The following is a 21162-nucleotide window of genomic DNA, read 5'->3' as shown; positions in this document are numbered from 1 at the left end:
GAATTTAATCCTGCCAATGACCATTGAGTGAGCTTAGAAACAGATCCTCCCCCAGCTGAGCATTCAGATGAGACCTCAGTCTTTGACTGCAGCATTGTAAGGAACTCTGAGCAGAGCATCATGCCCTGGCTTGGCTGACCCACAGAAACTGTGAGATAATAAATCTATGTTGTTTTAAACCTGCAAGTTGTGGTGATTTGTGAGGTAGCAATAAATAATGAATACACAGCCCAGACATATTTTTTTCCCTTTGTTCATGTCAATTTCACAGTCCCAAATTTGAAGTAGTCCCCAATCCTACACATCTTTCAAAATTTTGCTCATTTACTATCTCCCAATTAGGCCTCCAATAATCCATCCTTCCAACTCACATACTGCTTACTTTGAACACACAAACTTTCTTCATTCATCTCTTCGGCATATTTTTCCTTGTTTTACCAATTTATACGTAATATATTTATACATTCAATGCCAAGAAAACAGTAAGCTGAATAAATTGAATAAAGCACAAAACTACTCCTACCTGATTGAGATTAAGATTGTTTTCAATACTCAGGGGAATCAGATGAGGCAATACTTTTCCAGCCAACTGCTCTTTGGTGATTCCCAACTTCTTATGAGTAAAAGTACATTTGTAAATACCTGACAGAAAAGAGTAAGACAAATGTTATAATTCAGTACCACAAATCAATAGAAATCAGAAAAACCGTGTATCTATATTAAATCTCTTGATAATCAGTATAGTTACAAATTTTTCCTTATCAATGCTTAGAAGAAGGATGCTCTTATATACGAATCAGAATGATTTTAGTGTTACTGTCAGTTTAGATTTAACATACCATGACACATTTATCCTGTATTCTTTTGGTTTTAAGAATGCATTTAATGATAGTATAAAATTAAAAGTCTATCAGAACTAGATACCGTTCTTACAGTGCAGCAGTAAGGCTACAGAATGTCTCTCTATTCTGAAGACATCTAAATATATATTTCAGACATCTCATTCAAACTTGAGACATCTATTTAAAGTGTCTAAGTATAGGTCCTATACCTTTATTCACTTCTTTAACGAATCAGACTGAACATCTCTGAACTTTAATAATTTAAGTCAACTCCACACAGTCCTTCCCTGTTGTCTTACCTATTTACTCAACTTTCAGGACCTTGCTTGATACACCTATTGCACAAAGCCTTCATTTGGTAAACTGAGCACGTTTGCTCCTCATTCTCTGAATGCTTTTGTGTTATAAGTGTTTTGTATAGAATCCAAAGCTTTAGAACACACCATCTCCTGTTATTCTGCTGTTAATGCACACTTCACTTACATACTCAAAGAATAACTTTGAGGGCCCATTAAATGCTTATTTGCAGGGCACTATGCTCATTACTTTCCCTTCAGTTGGTCTCACTGATTCTCACAGAACTCCTAAAATGTTATTATTTTTATCCTCATTTGATAGATGAAGAAACTTTTCAAAGTCACTCCAGGAACTGGCATAGCCAGGACTGGGGTTAGGGCTCTTTCCACTACGTCAAACTCCTTCTTAAGAAGACTAATTTCTTTGAGCTCAAAAGTTTCATACCATATCACAAAAGTTCTACGTCTACAGAGGTCCACAACAGATTACTTACTGACCATTTCTACAAATATTTACTGAGGGCTTTCTATAAATCAGGCACTACAGTAGGTAATAAAGATACATGGCTGAATAACATAGTTTTTCTTCAAAACTAACAAAGAACTTCAAGTTTAGTAACTTGTTAATGTTTCTGTGATTCCACAGCTAGGTCTATCTCTATTAGTGCAGCAGACCCTGAACATTTTCAGATTGGGCTTTAACTATTTATAGGCAATTTCAGAGTTTTTTTTACAGAGTGATTTATAATTATGCTGATAGAATAGAATGTGCTGTAAGGCCAATAATGCTTCATCGGCACATCACTTAGCAGTGAAAAATATTTGTTCAGACTTAAACATATCTAAATTAAAAACCAGTTCTACCAGTTATCAGCTGTATAACCTTCAATAACTTACCTCACCCATCTGAGCCTCAGTTTCCTTACCGTAAAACAGAAATAACAGTACCTATCTCACTGGATTTTGAAGAGGACAAAATAAGGTAATGCAGAGAAAAGACTCAGCACAGTGCCTCTTACAAATCAGGTACCAAATAAACAACAGGTATTACTATTAAGACTGGTATCATTTTTGTGTATGGTGTTAGGGAGTGATCTAAACTCATACTTTAACATGTACCTGTCCAGTTTTCCCAGCACCACTTATTGAAGAGGCTCAGACCTACTACAGAATGGACTTGAGGATATGGGGAGGGGGAAGGGTAAGCTGTGACAAAGCGAGAGAGAGGCATGGACATATATACACTACCAAACGTAAGGTAGATAGCTAGTGGGAAGCAGCCGCATAGCATAGGGAGATCAGCTCGGTGCTCTGTGACCACCTGGAGGGGTGGGATAGGGAGGGTGGGAGGGAGGGAGAAGCAAGAGGGAAGAGATATGGGAACATATGTGTGTGTATAACTGATTCACTATGTTATAAAGCAGAAGCTAACACACCACTGTGAAGCAATTATACTCCAATAAAGATGTAAAAAAAAAAAAAAGACTGGTATCAGCATTTCACATAGTTTTGTTTGCCTCTCTTATTTAGTACCATTTTATAGAGAAAACTACATGCTATCATGATATATGTGAAGCCAGGATTCCCAAATATCTTACTCCTTTATAAATGTCAAGTCCTACCACTTTTGCTAAAATTAACACAAAGAAAAGTTGTATCATGGCATTTACCCCATCATTCTTCAGTTACTGAATGCTATATACATGAAAAGAGTACAAAATGGTTTTATAGATTGAAAAGTTTACTTGCATAACTGTAAGACAATAAAGTAGCATCAAACGACATTAAGTTTTCAGCTACCTAAAATTCCCATGAGGACCGCAGGTTCCTTGGATGGAATTTGTTGTAAGAACGGCAGAATATCATCAAGTACAAACCACTTATCCAAGTATTCCAAAATCTTTCCTAAGCACACTAATGAATTTACACGTACCTATTAAAAGAGGTAAACTGAATTAGTCATTTAAAGTCTTTGCAATCTAGACCAAAATATTTTAAGTATGAGTATAATCTTCATATAGGTATATGTTAAAACCTCAAGAATAAAAGTAGGTTTAAAAGCTCTCGTCCTTTATCAATATAGAAAATTCACATATTTATAAATTCTCCTGACTTGTTTCAGAAAGAACCTTTGATTGCTTTGCCAGGATACTAGGTAGCTAAAGGTAAGGAATGATTTTAATTTTATATCTTTTTAAATAAAGTAATTAGGATTTGAAAAGCTTTATTACACGTTTGTTTGCTAAGAATATTTCCTTGGGGTCATTTGAATTATAAAAAAGGACTTGGGCTTCCCTGGTGGCGCAGTGGTTGAGAGTCCGCCTGCCGATGCAGGGGACAAGGGTTTGTGCCCCGTCCAGGAGGATCCCACATGCCGCGGAGCAGCTGGGCCCCGTGAGCCATGGCCGCTGAGCCTGCGCGTCTGGAGCCTCTGCTCTGCAGAGGCCACAACTGTGAGAGGCCCGCGTACCGCAAAAAAAAAAAAAAAAAAAAAAAGGACTAAATTTTCCCACCAAGTGATTAATTTTACTGGGCTTCCAGTATTTTTCTCTAATTCAGGTTCAAGTCATTCTTAAACTAAATGTTTTAACAACATGTGAAAAGTATATTTGTCCTACATAAAGTTTTGTATTTCTAAATATATCTTTAATACAGTTACTAAAACCTGATATTTAGGAGCTCTTTTATCACAATTCTATCAATTGTGATATCTATATTCTCTTGACTATTTTGATAAATATTTCACACCCGACTTTTTTAGCTAGAATTTGTTAAGATAGAGTACTTTTAGTCAGGATCATAATATCAATAAAACTATATATATATATATATATATATATTTTAAGTAAACTAAGAAAAGCAGAAAACAATTAGTTGGTAAAAAAACAAAAAGCACCACATTTCTGCAAGAAAGATGGAAAAAAAAAAAACTGTGGCTTAAAGCAGAAAAGGGTTAAGAAAAAAATTACTCAAATTTTCTACTGAAGCACTCAAAGTTAGGGGACGGGAGTAATGTCAGGGATGGAATACTGTAAAATTATATATCAGGGAAAACTACGGCTATTGCTCACTTTCATAGTACTATATATAGTCTACTTATAGCCATGACAAAATATATGAACAAACTATAAAAAGGTTATTAAACAATAAGAAAATTATTTAAGCCAATGAGGCGTGAAAGAAAAACAAAAATTAATATGCGATTACTTACAGCAAGGGAAGACGTTTGTAGACATGCATTTTTAATTCTTGGTATCAAGGCATTTTTCATGGATGGGTACTCTATAAGATTTGCAAAGGTTGGAATGATGTTTAGACAGAGTTCCTATTAAGAAAATAAATCGGATCAATCTTAGAGAAAGGCTCTCTCACATACTAAAAAATATTTTGCATTTGCATGGCTAATTTGTCACATAGCTTGAAATAAACTTTTATGTATGGTATATCATTTGATCTTTTCAACAACTGTTTGAAAGAAAAATACTTATTATCAATTTTGAATTTTACAGATGAGGAAACAGGCTCAGAAGACCTTGCTCAAATTCATGCTAGGTCATATAACTAGCATATATACCAAAATTCCCTGATCGCATTCCCAGTTTCTTTCCCTGATAACACAATTAATTCTTCATTCATTTTTAGAAATAGGAACATCTAAAAAAAAAGTAACATCTAAGTTTTGCTACCTTTCACAACAAGGGAAAAATCAAGAACAAAGTCACGTAAAACTATTCCTCTTAAATAAGGAATTTCTTAGCTGTTACATATATCCATATGATGGATATAATACAAACATTTTAAAATATATTTTCAAAGACTGTTTAACAATATCAAGGATAAAATGCAATAAGATACTATCATATAATCCCATTTTTTAAATCTGTCTACAGGCTTAGGGAAAAAAACTGGAAGGATATATCTGGGAATATTAACTGTGGGCATCTCTGACAGAGGATTTTAATTTCCTTTATATTTTTAACTATTTCTAAATTCTGAAACTAAAGCCAATATAAATGACAGAAACAGGAAAAGTTATTTAAAACATTCTTGTTAACTTAATGCCATGCCATAGTGTAAATGACTGGAACTGGGAACTTCAAGGATAACAGAAGAAAGGGGGGATGATGGAGGATTAAATGAGATAAAAAAAGAACAGGAAATGGCTTGAGAAATAACTGGCTGAAGAACCTAATCTCAGATACCTTATAAGGCAGAATGATCCTTGTAGGAAAGCAAAAAAGAGATTACTGAAGAAAATGGGGGTATAAATGTATATCAGGGAAGGAGTTATTGACGATATTTGGTAAACTTAAAGACATTCATTTATGGTTAGCAGATAGAAATGAATCATCCACTAAAAATCTGTTATCAGTATACTGGCAAGTATTTTATTTGCTTTAACTTATCCCCAGACTTCCAAAAGGCAGATAGAAAGAAAAGAGTTAATATTAATATCTATTCAGAAGTATAATAATTAAGTAGGTGATATAACTTGAGGATAATAAATACAAACTACATTTAAGGGACTATTTTCCACAGATGGTAGAGAATGAGCAAGGATGAGCAGTCAGTGAGATACTGTGCTCCTGTTATCAGAGGGGAACAGGGAAGTTCAGCCCTTAATTGATATCAGAGTGACAGAGAGAGAGAGACTGATGCACACATGCACTACGCCATATAATCCAGCAGTAGGTCACAGAGAGGGAAATCTTAAATTATGTCTAAATCACTTGGCTAGAGGAGGGGAGAACCATAGGAGGAGACAGAGTAAAGAAACTAAGAACAGGAGATTGAAACAAAACAAAACAAAACAAAACGAAGTACAATTAGCATATTCTCAGGAACTTCTGCCTATTATTTTCTACTTTCTCTATAACTGGTGGTGGGGAGGGGAGAATGAAAACATATTCTACGTTTATTTAAAGATAAATAATTTTAAAAACTGGTTCTCATATAAATTTCTATTAATGCCTCTAATGACCCTAACTTTTGTTAACGACCTTCTACTTTTCCAAATGCTTTTCTAAACTCTCTTTAGCCTCTTAAATAGTTCTAATCAAACTTCAATTTAAAAATACCGTTCCAAAAATGAATCTCAGAAGTTACCTCCTAATCTTCTAACTTGCATGAAGCTTGAGGAAAAGATTTTTGTTTCTTGCTCTTGCTCTCTCTCCCAAAGCTTAGATAGGCTTTAACTTTATCAGACCCTTACCAAGCAATGTTGATACTAGTTAATTGGACTGGTGACTAAACACTTATATTGAATGATATCAGAAATGCTAGTTTCTAAAACTTGGCAAAGTGCACAGCTCAATTTGAATTATGTATTAACTATTTTAATAAAATACTTGCTGGTAACTTATTGGCCAAACTAACCCCCTTAGGATCACTTGATCCTCCCTCTCCTCCCTAATTTCACTGAATATAAAACCAGGTTGACTACACAGGGCCTCTGGGAATGTTTCAAGAAGCTATAATTCACAATTCCTTTGGAAAGCACTTAAAAGTAATAGTAAGTACCTTCCCCAAACATTCCACGTCATTTGGACAAAGGCAGCAAGAGATGACGTTATAAGGAAAATTTTTAACATCAACTTCACAACTTGGAATAAAAGAAAACTTAGATAAGGACTGAAATGAGTCAAACAAGTGACCTTATATGTGTGGTATTAGGTTCACATTTAAAAAAAAAAAAAGCTTTGGTCAATAACTTATAAAAAGTAAAATTCTGGGCTTCCCTGGTGGCGCAGTGGTTGAGAGTCCACCTGCCGATGCAGGGGACACGGATTCGTGCCCCGGTCCGGGAAGATCCCACGTGCCGTGGAGCGGCTGGGCCCATGAGCCATGGCTGCTGGGCCTGCGCATCCGGAGCCTGTGCTCCGCAACGGAAGAGGCCACAGTGGTGAGAGGCCCGCATGCCACAAAAAAAAAAGAAAAAAAAAGAAAAAAAAAGAAAGTAAAATTCTTTGTTTTTCTTTACTAGAATCTTTGCACTGGTGAAGAGACCATAAACTTTTAAATATGACACCTTTTATGCAGTGAGATGTTCTTAACATAAGTATTTATTTTCCAAAGTGAGGGAAAAAAGCTCAAACTAAATTATACTTTTAATAGCAATCCAAAAATTTTTTTCCAGATAACCCAACCAATATTTTAGTAGCAAAATTACAGAACTAAAAGTTTGGCAAAGTATGTGATGTTTGGGCTTCCCTGGTGGCGCAGTGGTTGAGAATCCGCCTGCCAATGCAGGGGACACGGGTTCGAGCCCTGGTCCGGGAAGATCCCGCATGCCACGGAGCAACTAAGCCCGTGAGCCATAACTACTGAGCCTGCGCTCTAGAGCCCGTGAGCCACAACTGCTGAGCCCACGAGCCACAACTACTGAAGCCCACACGCCTAGAGCCCGTGCTCTGCAACAAGAGAAGCCACCACAATGAGAAGCCACCACAATGAGAAGCCCGCGCACTGCAGCGAAGAGTAGCCCCCGCTCACCACAACTAGAGAAAAGCCCGCATACAGCAACGAAGACCCAACACAGCCAAAAATAAAATAAATAAATTTTTTAAAAAAGTATGTGATGTTTTAACAGCACTTTTGTAACACAAAAGCCTGACTATAAATGCATTAGGGATGGTCACACTAAATTACTATCTGCTTTTCTACCTACCTGCTATACAAATTAACTTCAATGCAAAAGGAACAACATTTCTGAATAGAAGACTGAGTTATCAAACATGAAAGAAAATTATAAGTATGAGAAGTACCTACTTAACACTTTCATAAGAAAAAGGCACATACATCTTTGTCATTTTCATTCATATATTAATTACTCATTTAGGAAGAAGGTATACAGCAATCCAAACTACAACAAATCAAACCTTCTATAATAGTACATTACTGATAAGCAACACATCATTTTACTTTATTTTTTTATTTTTATTTTTGCGATATGTGGGCCTCTCACTGTTGCGGCCTCTCCCGTTGCGGAGCACACGCTCTGGACGCGCAGGCTCAGCGGCCATGGCTCACGGGCCCAGCCGCTCCGCGGCATGTGGGATCTTCCCGGACTGGGGCACGAACCCGTGTTCCCTGCATCGGCAGGCAGATTCTCAACCACTGCACCACCAGGGAAGCCCTCATTTTACTTTATTAATACAGGTATTCATCAATTGATTCTTCAAATTAGTTAGGAGTGAACACACTAGAAGTAGTATACGTCATGCAATTCAATGGATTAATATATACTATTGAGCTTTATATTAAAAAAATTATGACAAACTTAAAATGTACTTTACTTCTTTCTTTTGCTTTAAGAATCAAAATCATCATTAAAGGAAAAAAAATTGAATATTATACCTGGATCTGAATGGAAGGAGCCTCTAGGGCTCTGTAAACCATTGGCAAGACACTGTTCTTTATCTCATCAGGAGGAGTTTTGGTTAGTAGCAAATCCATTTTTTGGAGGAAAATTAACAAAATCTGTGTAGAAAAGGCAAACAATGTATTAAAGTCTAGAATCTTTATGACACTTTATACATGCCAAAATTTAAAGTAGCTTCAAAAGAATAAGTTATGTATTTTGACACTCACCATGTTGCTAGCCTGAAGGCATGGAAGACAAAAACATATAAATCAAGTCTCTTATGTTTCTAGAAGCACTATATTTAACATCTGCTCTCAGTTTAAACATTTAAATAAAGACTAATTTCCTAACTCTCACATATCTTCAGTAATACATCACTCACCCACAAGTACCAACTATCTGCAAAGCTCCCAGGTAAAAAAATAAAAGCCTGAGGGCAGCAAAGTCAGATGTCCCAAAGAAGTAAATTCTATCACTAGGCTTCTATAAAGTTCAAGAGAAGAAAAGGTACAGAAATGAAAAGGACTGTCAGGAAAAATTCTAGAAACATTTTCAATTGTCCCTGATCATTTGTTTGCCACCACATACGTAAGTAATAAGGAACAAACTATCCCTTCTGTCCATGCAGAATACTTAGTTTTGTCAAGGCTCAGTTAAAATTTTTCAGAAGGGATTTTTAGCTAGACTACTACTACTACACTACTAAGGGAAAAAAAATACAAAGAATTAAGACAAATAAAAGCTCAGATGATAGGTTCCTTAGGATCCTATCTGATGCATAGCTTAGTGAACATGGGACTCCACTCCTTTCCCTCCTGACACCTTGACCATGTTTGGAGAACTCTGCTTCGAAGCCTACAGCTCTCTCACCTGCCCTTTCCTTAAGCAGGGGAACTCCTGTCTTACTACCACAGACTTCCTTCTGTTCCCCTCCTTTCAATGGAAGGACCACAAACAGTCTGTCATAAAACCATTAAATCAGGTAATCAATGGTTTACCAATAAGCTCTTGCCATGTAGTAGCAGAAACTTAGTAATATTTACCATGTGCCAGAAAATTTCATTTAATTTCAACAACCCTTTTCACATTTCAGAAATGAGCAAAATAGAAACTTTGAGAGTAATGATTTGTCCAAGGAGATGAAGAAGGCAAGATTCTAACCCAGGTATGTGACCTTACTGCTCTCTTAAATCCAAGTCTACCTTGAATCTGGCAAATAAATATTTTAATAGGGTCTATATCAGAGACTAATTAAATTTTCCCTTAACAGTACACACACACATATTATTTCCATGGTGCTGGAAGCATTTCTCCTCTTCTGGTGAAACTATTTATTAGCAATAAAATAAAGAGAAACAACTTGCATAAACCATCTACAAATTAAAGACTCTTAATAACAAAACAAAAAAACAGAAATACTTAAAAGTGCAGGAGAAAAATAAATATTTATTTTCCTAAACCTGTAACTTTCAATAAGGCAATGGGAACAATATAACACATGCAAAATCTCATTACAATTTGTTTTCTGAGACAGTAACTTGTGGAGAGCTACAGACATTTATTTGCAAAGTTCAATTATAATTTTAGGAATGGTTCACTTCAAACATATGCAAAATAGCTTCTGACTAATGGAAAAGAAAGTCTCTCACACTTACCTCAATTTTGAAAAAGTCAAATATCCTTTCCTTTTCTTTTCAATGATAGTTATCATTGACTAAGACCACTGAATAAACAGGAAAAAAATATCTACATACATACCTGGATTGGCTCCTGCTGTTTAAAGACAGGGCCAAGTTCAGGTAGAATTAACTTGACATATTCTTCTTTGGTACATTCTTCAGCAATGAGTAGAACATTGGGCAAAACAAAAGGTACCATGTCAGGGTTTACAAATTCTGAAGTCAAACAAGGCAAAATTCTCTGCACAATGACACGCTGAAAGGCAAAAAATGTTTTCATAAAACTAATATTTATATCAGGTCTTTAGTATTAACATTGAAGTTAAGAGTCTAAAATCTCCAATTCCTTTGGGTAAGGTGACTATATAATTTATAGTTGAAACTGGGACACTTTTGAGAGTAAAATAAGGTGCTATTGCTAATTATGCCAGGACAAAAGACATAACTTGGGAACATCATAGATAAAGGGGGACATATGATTACCCTTCCTTTAGGAAATCTTCCCCAATTAGTCTTCACTAATATAGTTCTCCTCTTAATTTCTTCATTACTTATGATTCATACCACACATTGTTAATTGTTGTTTCATGCACATTAACCCTATCTACACTTACTGTAAAGCCCTTGAAAGCAAGGACAATATTTTGTTTCCCATTTATTCTCCACAGCATCTAAGTAAAGGGCTAGACAAACAGTGCATAACCAATGAATATCTGATAGATTAAACACTGGAGATATTTCTGCAAAGGAATTACTAGTTTTCCAGCCAGTGGCTTCTTTAGCAATCACTAATATTTTTAGACCATATTATCCTCACGATTTAATAAGCCAGAAAGGGAGAGTAAAAGAATTGGAGAGACTAGTATCAATACAGCAGTATAACTGCTAGTGAGGCAGTGATTTCCACAATGACAGTTTACGGACTTCTCTTCTGATGTTTAATGTCCAAGTGCTGCCTTTGCATAGGTGGTATCCTTCCAATTTTTTACCCTATTTAATAATTTTTGGACCACACAAAAAAGGTCCACTAAACTTTTGTGACTTCAATCTGTAGCCTTTTATAGTCAGTTATGTACCCCTGGCAAAAGTTACATTTTTTTTTTTGGAAGGGTTATTATAGTAAGTCAAAGTAAATTTTAAATTCTATACTCCTGACTATAATAACAAACTGATCAACAACAAACCTTGGGCAGTTTTGACAGAACCTTTGGCAGTCCTTTGAAAAACTGTGATTTCTGAAGGTTATCTCTTTGGAATAAGGTATCAAAATACTGCAGTGTTACTGCACCAACATCATCAAAGAAGGGAATCTAAAAACAGAGAAACAGAATTATTCTGATAAGTATTAAAGTACTTCTCATATCTGAAACTGACACATTATGATGAAAAAATATTCAGAAACATTTAGCGAAATGCTAAAGACCACTCAATAAAAATTCTAATTATAAGAATAAGAAAGTAATAAATTATTTTTCTTTTCAAGGTCAGTTTTTCAGAATCAGTACCTGTGAGTTAGCTGCACAGTAACATTTTCTTTACATAACTAGTAAAATATTAAAAGATTAAGTAAAATATCTTGAGGGCATAAACAGTACCATTCATTAAAATCCATTGGTTATATGAGTGAATTTGAGGGCTATGAATTCTTGGGGTGTCTAGAACTTCTGCATGCCTAACTGTAACTATTAGGTCTCTTTATGTGAAATCTTAAACTTCATATCAGAGCACTTACCTGCATAAATTGTTTAACTCTTTAAGATTAAAAGAAGATGAATATTTAATACATTCAAGAATACAGATGTTATCTGGGGACTATATCTGATTAAATCTTCAGATGCATTTAATCAACTTTAACTCATTTTTTGTCCCTCCATCTAAGGCAGGAATTCACATGCACTCACCTTTGTCATTTGATCTGCATCTGGTCTTACAGTTGGAGTTACGTTTAACAGTAGTTTTACATGCTCACGGACTTCCTCAGGTATATTTGTAAGTGAACTAGATCCTAAACGACTCAGCTTCAAAAGAGTAATAATGTTAAATATGAATATAAAACATTCAAAAGATACACATTTATACTGTCAATAGTCCATTTAAGAAAACTTTTTGAGGGACTCCCCTGGTGGTGCAGTGGTTAAGAATCCGCCTACCAATGCAGGGGACACGGGTTCAAGCCCTGGTCCAGAAAGATCCCACATGCCACAGAGCAACTAAGCCCGTGCACCACAACTACTGAGCCTGCGCTCTAGAGCCCACGAGCCACAACTACTGAGCCCGAGTGCCACAACTACTGAAGCCCGTGCGCCTAGAGCCCGGGCTCTGCAACAAGAGAAGCCACCACAATGAGAAGCCCATGCACCACAACAAAGAGTAGCCCCCGCTCACTGCAACTAGAGAAAACCCACGCGCAGCAACGAAGACCCAATGCAGCCAAAAATAAATAACAAATAAATAAATAAAAAAAGAAAACTTTTTGAAATTTACTAAAAAATATATTTTTAGATTGAACAAATGGCTAATTCTACTGTTGCAAGATAATTAAAACACATCTTTAATACCTGAAATTGTCTCTATTCCTAAAACAAAACACCCAGTATTTTAGACCATATTTCAATTTTCACTCTAGTAAATAAATGCCATGATTAAAGTTGTAGTAACAAATATTACCTAAGAATTACTTTTGTTAAGTTGACTTTATGAAAACTTAAAATATGAAACACTCATCTCAGTTTAGAGAATTTTCTGAACATATTTTGGAAAAAACTAAACACTTAATACATTTTTAATGCAAGCAAATGTTTAAAGGCAAATACCTGATCCAACTGTCTACTGAAACTCTTGTAAATATCTTGCTTGTTAACTTCAAATACAGCTTTCCCTTTATTAAATACAGCATACATGACAGTTCCTAAAGAGTACATATCACTGGCTGTTTCACAGCTCACAGAAAGTATGTATTCAGGAGCTAAATATTCAGGATTTGGAAGACACAATGATGGTAAATTTGGGTCCCATTCTTTACATGGAAACTTAGGCTATAAAAAAACAGAAAAAGGATTACATAGATTAAATAGTTAAATTAAAGCAAACCACTGTCAAGTAGTAACAATTTAGTTTTAAATTCATACTCAGTCATGCAAGTAAAAATGTCACCATCACTTTCAATTCTAAATTTCCCCAAATCCCAAAACTAGAAAGTGCATGAAACAAGTTAAGAGATAAGAATAAGAACTCTTATAACTTTGAGATTATTGGCACTCTCTCCCAGAAGACAAATTATCACTACACTATACAATACATTATGAATATGGAAAGGTCTGGCCTATGTTTTCTGATACACAGGCTTCAAATTTATGAGTTCAAATAGATTATTGTTTGAAACCTTGTTCTTTCACCAACTAGCTATGTGATTTAGTTAACAGGTTCAAAGGGATATTGTAAGATAAACAAATGTATGGAAAACAGAGCCAGCACAGTGCCTGACACATAGTATGTACTCAACCAATACTAATTCTTTCTGCTTCCCTTAAAAATGTTTACTTAAATTAGAAATATATTTTAGGTCAAAGCATGGTTGTTAAAGGTAACAATTACATTGTAAAAATTTGAAATATTGCAGTGTTTTCCCAAGTATAAATAGGCAGGTTTCATAATCACTAAGTAACAGGTGCTTTTTAACCAGAAAGACTGGGTTTAAATCCTAGCTCTACCACTTACCACTTGCCTAAACTTAGGCAAATTATTTTATTCTATGAGTCTAGCTTACTCATCTGTATTATTCCCATACCTCACTGAGTCGTTGTGAGGATAATAAGTAAATACACAAAAAGTGTTCAGAAAAGCGCTTCAATAAATGTTACCCATTATTATCACTGCTATTGTTATCATGCTCTCTAACGAAGATTCTGTGATCCAATAAGCTGGGGAAACACTGCTAGAGATTCACAATGTTTGTGTATCTGACACTCTGAGGGAAAAAAATCTACTTAACCCAATAGTGCTCAAATTTGCTTAACTCTAGTACTTTCTTCTCAAGTAACATTACTGAGGAATTAATGAGCTAAATATTCATAGGTACAATGAACACTAGAAATTTTCTATAAAGCTATACATTTAAACATACCATTGTACCACATAGCCTGTTTCTACACATTTATCAGGCTTATAAATTCTCTAATCTATTCCAGATGCAATCACAAATTTCCAGAGCTTTAAAAAATGAGAAGAATAAAACCTTCATTACCTCTTGTTCAGAAGGATTGGTCGATGATATACAAAAATCAAAGCCCATTATTTTCCAGGCTCCACTTTTATTCAAAATTATATTTTCAGGTGTAACATTTCCATGAACCATTTTCACACTGCTATGCAAAAATGACAATCCTTCAGAAACCTGTAAATGGAAATAAAAGACATTTTTAATAAAAACTCCTTTCAATTACAATAAATGTCTTATAATAATCAAATTTGCTGCTTCTCCCAATAAAAATTTTTTACACATCAGGTAACAATTAAATTTCATAAATGCAAAAGTGTAGATATTCTCAGTTGCCAGAGCATTCTAAGCATTTGCAAGAAAAACCCAATTGTAAAAACAGAGGACAACTATTTATTAAGTTCCTTTCTATATGCATAAAAGCAAAAGAAAAGACAGTAATAAAAGCAGTTTGCTACCCAAATTTATTCAGTTCCTGAGTTTGAAAAGTGAGAGAATCTTTGGTTTCTTACTTAAAGACAGTAAATATCAAGAAATACCTTTGTCAATTTGATTCTAATTCTTAATATTTTTATATACTTATACTTCATATTGAAATTAAGTTTTTCTGAATAGCACTGTGCTCAGTTTTCAAACATTAACTGATGTTCACTCATTCTCACACTGGATTAATATTTGGTAATTTTATATTTGTGCCTGAGATTACCATAGAATTTGTTAAATGTGAAAACTGGATTTGAAAGGGCCAACCATACCAAGTATGCCAGTTCCTCAAAAACTTAAAAATAGAATTACCATAGAATCCAGCAATTCCACTTCTGGGTATATCCCAAGAAGAACTGAAAGCAGGGTCCTGAAGAGATATTTGTTCACCCATGTTCATAGCAGTATTACGATAGCAAGAGGTGAAAGCAACCCAAGTGTCCATCAATGAATGAATGAATAAACATAATGTGGTAAATACATACAACAGAATATTATTCAGCCTTCAAATAGGAAAGAAATTCTGACACACGCTACCACATGGATGAACCTAAAGGATATTATGCTAACTGAAATAAACCAGTCACAAAAAGAAAAATACTGCATGATTCCACTTATATGAGTAGTCAAATTAATAGAGACAGAAAGTAGAATGATGGTTGCCAGGGGCTGGAAGGCATGAGAGGTGGGGTGTGGGGAGTTATTGTTTAATGGGTACAGCTTAAATTTTGCAAGGTGAAAAGAGTTCTGGAGATGGATGGAAGTGATGGTTGCACAAGAATGTGAATGTACTTAAACTGTACACTTAAAAATGGCTAAGATGGCAAATTTTATGTTATGTGTATTTTACCACAATTAGAAAATATATACTGTTAAGAGAATAAGATAAGCCACAGACTAAGAGAGAATATTTTTAAGTCGTGTATCTGACAAAGAACTTGTGTCCACAATATATAAAGAAATCTCAAAACTCAATAACAGAAAACAAACAACTCATTTAAACAATAAGCAAAAGATCTGAACAGACATGTCAACAAAAAAGACACTCAGATGGCAAGGAAGCATATAAAAAGGTGTTCAACATCATTATTCATTAAGGAAATGCAAATTAAAACTCCAGTGAGATACCACTGCACACATATTAGAATGGCTACAATTGAGGGAATTCCCTGGCGGTCCAGTGGTTAGGACTCCATGCTTTCACTGCCGAGGGCCTGGGTTCAATCCCTGGTCAGGGAACTAAGATCCCACGAAAAAAAAGAATGGTTACAATTGAAAGGGCCAACCATACCAAATTTTGCAAAGATGTGAAAAAAATGTAACTTTTATACACTGCAATGGGAATGTAAAATGGTACTATCATTTGGAAAACAGTTTTTCAGTTTCCTAAAAAATGAAATATACACATACCATTTGATCCAGCCATTCTACTCCTAGGTAATTAACCAAGAGAAATGAAAGCATATGTCCATACAAAAACTTATATATGAATGTTCATAGCAGCTTTATTTGCAATAGCCCAAAATTGGAAACAACCCAAATGATCATCAACAGGTGAATGGATGAGCAAACTATGATATACTACTCAGTACTAAAAGAAGTATTGATATGTACAACTATATGAGTGAATACCAAAATAATCAGATTGATTGAAAGAAGCCAGGCCAGAAAAAGAGTACATATTGTATGATTTCATTTACAAAATTCTAAAAATACAAACTGATTTAGTGACAGAAAGTAGTCAGTGGCTTCCTGGGGTGAGAGACAGAAGACAGCAAGGAGCAGGAGGGGAGGACCACAATGGGTATGAGGAAACTTTGGAAGGTCCATATGTAAATTGTTTTGATTGTAGTGACAGTTCCACCTACAAACTTAAAAAACTGTATATTTTAAACATGTGAAGTTTATTGTATGCCAATTAATTATACCTTAACAATACTGTTAAAAATAATGAATAAAATGATCTCTGGCCCCCCAAAACAAAGAATCTACTGTATAAATTCACTCTATAAAGCCAAAGATATTTTGGTAAGCAGGGGAAGGAAAATCAGAAAAAGTGGAGGGACTTATGGATGCACTGTGAAGGTTTAAAATTGAAAAACATTAAAAAGGAAACACCACATCCACCAGTCAACAAGTGCTGTTCTCCAAAGGTTACTAACGTTATGTTTCATACATTAAAAAGGTAATTTAAGCCTAACAATAAACTGTAGAAAAATTCTAGAACATAGAAATAATTTTTAAATGACTGAAAAGATCTAAAGGTTTACATAAAGCAGTTTATACAGCTAAATTTGAAATGGCTAAAAACAATTTTGAAGGAAAATATTCCATCCACATGATGAATAAAAATACATACCTGAAGCAAACCATATTTAGTTTCTACATCATAAAGTTTATAATCCTTAATGTCTGGAGATACAGGGGAAGGTAGATTTTCCCAGTTACCTAGAACATTGGCTAAGCTGGCAAAAACTGGTTCCGTACAAAATGCCAAGCAATCCCTGTTTTAAAAAAGAAAAATATTAGTGGTCTTATTTAACTATCAAAAAGAAGGTGGACAATTTTAGATTTATTTTCAGCATTCATATAACACACTTAGGCCAACAAAGCAAAGTCAGGAAGCTTTGTATATGAATTACGCTGGATAAATCATTTAGTCTTTTAAGTGTTATAACAGCTGTGATACATTTTTTAAATTTAAAAAGTCAGGAAATAAACGTTATATCAACTGTGATTTTGAATGATTGATATTCTTTATGGAAAACCAATGAATTAATTTAACATACTGTTACATTATACCGATGACATTACCCTTATTTCTAAGGCTCTAAATCTCAGAATATGCTCAAAGGAACCTGTAGATTTCCCACAGACACCTCTGGAGCAATGAGTCAGGAAGAGGGACAGGGCATAGCTCCAGCTCCCACAGGACGGTTACGTTTTTTTTTTCACTGCTAAGAGCAAACACCTGGGTGAGGGAGGGGTCCTGAGTTACGTCCCTTGGGACCTTTGTGAGCTGTTGGAACCCTGGGAGGGCACATCATTTTTGCATCTCTAGGACTGTCTTTTGCTCCTGGAAACAATGTGAAAACCCTTTTGTTCTTGCTTTGGGAAACATGGCATCCTGTGGTGTCTTCTAGGGCAGGGGTCCCCAACCCTCAGGCCGTAGTGGTTCGCCGCCTGTTAGGAACCAGGCCGCACAGCAGGCGGTGAGCAGAGGGCCAGGGAGCGAAGCTTCATCTGCTGATCCCCATCGCTCACATTACCTCCTGAACCATCCCCCACCCCCGTCCATGGAAAAACTGTCTTCCACGAAACCAGTCCCTGGTGCCAAAAAGGTTGGGGACCACTGTCCTAGGGTACTTTGCAAGCCCTGATGTCCACTTGTCCTACACAGCACATTGCCAGGACAGGCATGCCATGTGTGTGCTTGGTGCGGGGGGCGGGGGGGGGGTATTCCTGTTTCTGGGTGGGTGAGTAGGAGTGACCGTGGAGCCCGTGTGCAGAGGATCAGCAGGGCTCCCCCAGGTTGCTGAGGGGCAGGACGTGCCAGGAGATGTGACATCCTGGCCAGAGCACGGCCACATGGACACACCTGGAGCTCGGGGAGCTCCCTGGCAGGAGGTCCATGTGGAAGATCTCAGGACCGGGCAGCCAGGTCCAGATGCCAGTGGGAGTGACTAGCCTGATGACTACTTCAATCTCATAGCACCTTTGCTTTTATCTATTTTATGTATCATTTTTAAAGGTGTCACAAGTTTCCAATTTTTAAAATTATTGTTTGATTTTTTTTTTTTTTCGGCTGTGCCGCACGGCTTGCAGGATCTTAGTTCCCCAACCAGGGATCGAGCCGGGGCCCTCAGCATTAGAAACATTCAATAAGGCTTCAATAAGCCTTATAGAGTAATGACCAAGAGCTCAAGCTCTGAAGACAAATACCCAACTTCAAGTCCCAGCATCTCTATTCCTTGTTGGTGACTTTGGACACTTTGAGCCTCACTTTGCCCATTTGTAAACTTGTGATAAAAGACCACCTTGAAAGGTTACTGTAAAGATCAAATGAGCAAATGCATATAAAATACATAGCATGTTGACTAAAAATGTAAGCTCAATAAATGTTTACAATTGCTATTGTAATTACCAACTGTCTGAGATTCAAGTCCTAACATTTTGGACTTTGGCTTAGGCTCTGGCAATGAAGAACTACAAGGCAGTGCAGTAACAAAGCTATACCAAGCCTCTACACCTGGACAGTAACTGTTTAATGGCAAATATGCCTTTTGCTGTTCTGTCAGTAATACTTGAGTTACTTTTCTTTCACTTTGAACCCATTTTTCAAATGAAGCATATGCAGAAGTTCAATATGTATGAGCGGTAAAGACAGAGCTGCTTAGGTTGAAGAAGAAAGTTACACTGTCCTCCCTGCTCAGTTATCAATAAAGATGATGATCTTGATCTTGTTCTTGACTCCCACACTAAGCTCGTTAACACAGTGGACACAGACTTTCATTTGCTGAACTGCACCGGAGGAAAACTGCTCAAAACCCCCTTAGTCTTCTCTACAGTTTCCAATGATTCCCAGGACTCGTTTATTTTAGCAACTCTTATTTTTTTCCTTTTCTGTCTTGTCCCCAAAATCATCCTTGGTCATATCAATATTCATAAGATTATTCTTCAAGCTTGAAGGCCTTATTATCTTTCATGAATATTTATTTCCATCATCATTACAAACAGTTACACACCAGAAGGGCTAAATCCTCTCTCAAGGACCACCTCCCCCAACCACAGCTGTTTACTAGCCATTCATCTCCTACCCTTTTACTACCACCACCTAACCTAGCTTCCCAGTATCTTTATTCAACAAATGTGAAGTATTCAGTTCTGACTACACTTTATTCCTGTCTTTCTCCCTACTACCTCAACAATAAACTATTGCCCTTACTACCCTTTACTGGGCAAACCCTTATTAACCCTGTAGGTGCCATCACAGGTTTCTTTTACTCTCTTGCTTATGTCGTAAGCTGAAGGAGAAAATAGAAAACCCAAGTCTCTGTAGACTCATAGCCTAAAGATACATAGTATACTTTATTTAACCTTGCTCTTTTTATTTTTCAAGAACATACCTTCATAGCCCTCTTATATTAACTCCTCATTCCATTAACTCCTTATTCCTTTACCTACCACTCATCTATTATCCACGTTCTATCTTGAAAAAGTAAAGTTCATCGAACATGAATGATCTCATTTCCCTACACTTTACTTCAGTATATTAGTGATTTGCAACTATCCTCCTGAAATTTCCTTTGAATTCCTCCTATGGGACTTTATTCACATAATGATGTCTTCTCTGCTGGGTTCCTTTCTAGCTTCCAAACTGCCATCCTACTGAAATTACTGAGTATCACTAACAACCTCTCACTAGTCAAATGCAATGGATTCTTCTCAGTCCTTATTTCCTTTTTATTTGGTGGTCCCCAGTGTTAAGAGAGTCCTTTCTTCCCTCCTTTGGCTTCCATAACATGTTGCCAATTTTTCTCCTGTCATACGACGTGATCCTTCCAATTTCTCTTGCTGGCTCTTCTTTCCCCTCTACATTTCAAGTTCTGTCCTCACTACTCTGCTCTTTTGACTTATGCTCTTGAAATTCATTTTTTTTCGTGGTTTTAATTACTGCCTATATTTTACTCACCCCCATATACATCACCACCTCTGAACTTTCACCTGGATTACTTTTCTTTTTACTTATTTATTAAAAAAATTTTTTTTGATGTAGACCACTTTTAAAGTCTTTATTGAATTTGCTACAATATTGCTTCTGTTTTGTTTTGGTTTTTTGGCCCTGAGGCATGTGGGATCTTAGCTCCCCAACCAGGGTTTGAACCCGCACCCCCAGCACTGGAAGGCAAAGTCTTAACCACTGGACTGCCAGGGAAGTCCCTGGATTATTTTCTATAGCACATTCTTTTGGATGATTCCAGTGTCACCTCCACATTATTAAGTCATTAAAAACCAGAGGTTAGGGCCTCCCTGGTGGCGCAGTGGTTGAGAGTCCGCCTGCCGATGCAGGGGATACGGGTTCGTGCCCCGGTCTGGGAGGATCCCATATGCCGCGGAGCGGCTGGGCCCGTGAGCCGTGGCCGCTGGGCCTGCGCGTCCGGAGCCTGTGCTCCGCAACGGGAGAGGCCACAACAGTGAGAGGCCCGCATACAGCAAAAAAAAGAAAAAAAAAAAAACCAGAGGTTATTTTTTTCCTTCCCTAAAGGGTTCCTATTTCTATCAG

General features: G+C 36.4%; 1 protein-coding gene across 2 annotated transcripts in view; it reads right to left on the bottom strand.

Annotated features, from left to right (window-relative positions):
- The window catches only part of SCYL2 (SCY1 like pseudokinase 2), a 59219-nt gene that overhangs the window by 10467 nt on the left and 27590 nt on the right, over positions 1–21162 (bottom strand). For both annotated transcript variants that reach the window (XM_082634592.1, XM_082634593.1), the window contains exons 4-13: positions 17239–17383; positions 14424–14573; positions 12994–13215; positions 12082–12198; positions 11365–11490; positions 10260–10436; positions 8495–8617; positions 4350–4463; positions 2939–3071; positions 524–642 (exon numbers count right to left, since the gene is read on the bottom strand). In XM_082634592.1, the coding sequence (XP_082490718.1) occupies positions 524–642; positions 2939–3071; positions 4350–4463; positions 8495–8617; positions 10260–10436; positions 11365–11490; positions 12082–12198; positions 12994–13215; positions 14424–14573; positions 17239–17383 (1426 nt within the window). The remainder of the gene's footprint in view (positions 1–523; positions 643–2938; positions 3072–4349; positions 4464–8494; positions 8618–10259; positions 10437–11364; positions 11491–12081; positions 12199–12993; positions 13216–14423; positions 14574–17238; positions 17384–21162) is intronic.

The sequence above is a fragment of the Mesoplodon mirus genome, assembly GCF_964341445.2.
Source record: "Mesoplodon mirus genome assembly, chromosome: 11".
NCBI lineage: Eukaryota > Metazoa > Chordata > Mammalia > Artiodactyla > Ziphiidae > Mesoplodon > Mesoplodon mirus.
Note: the sequence above shows the minus strand (reverse complement) of the source record. Positions and strands in the feature narration are given on the sequence as shown.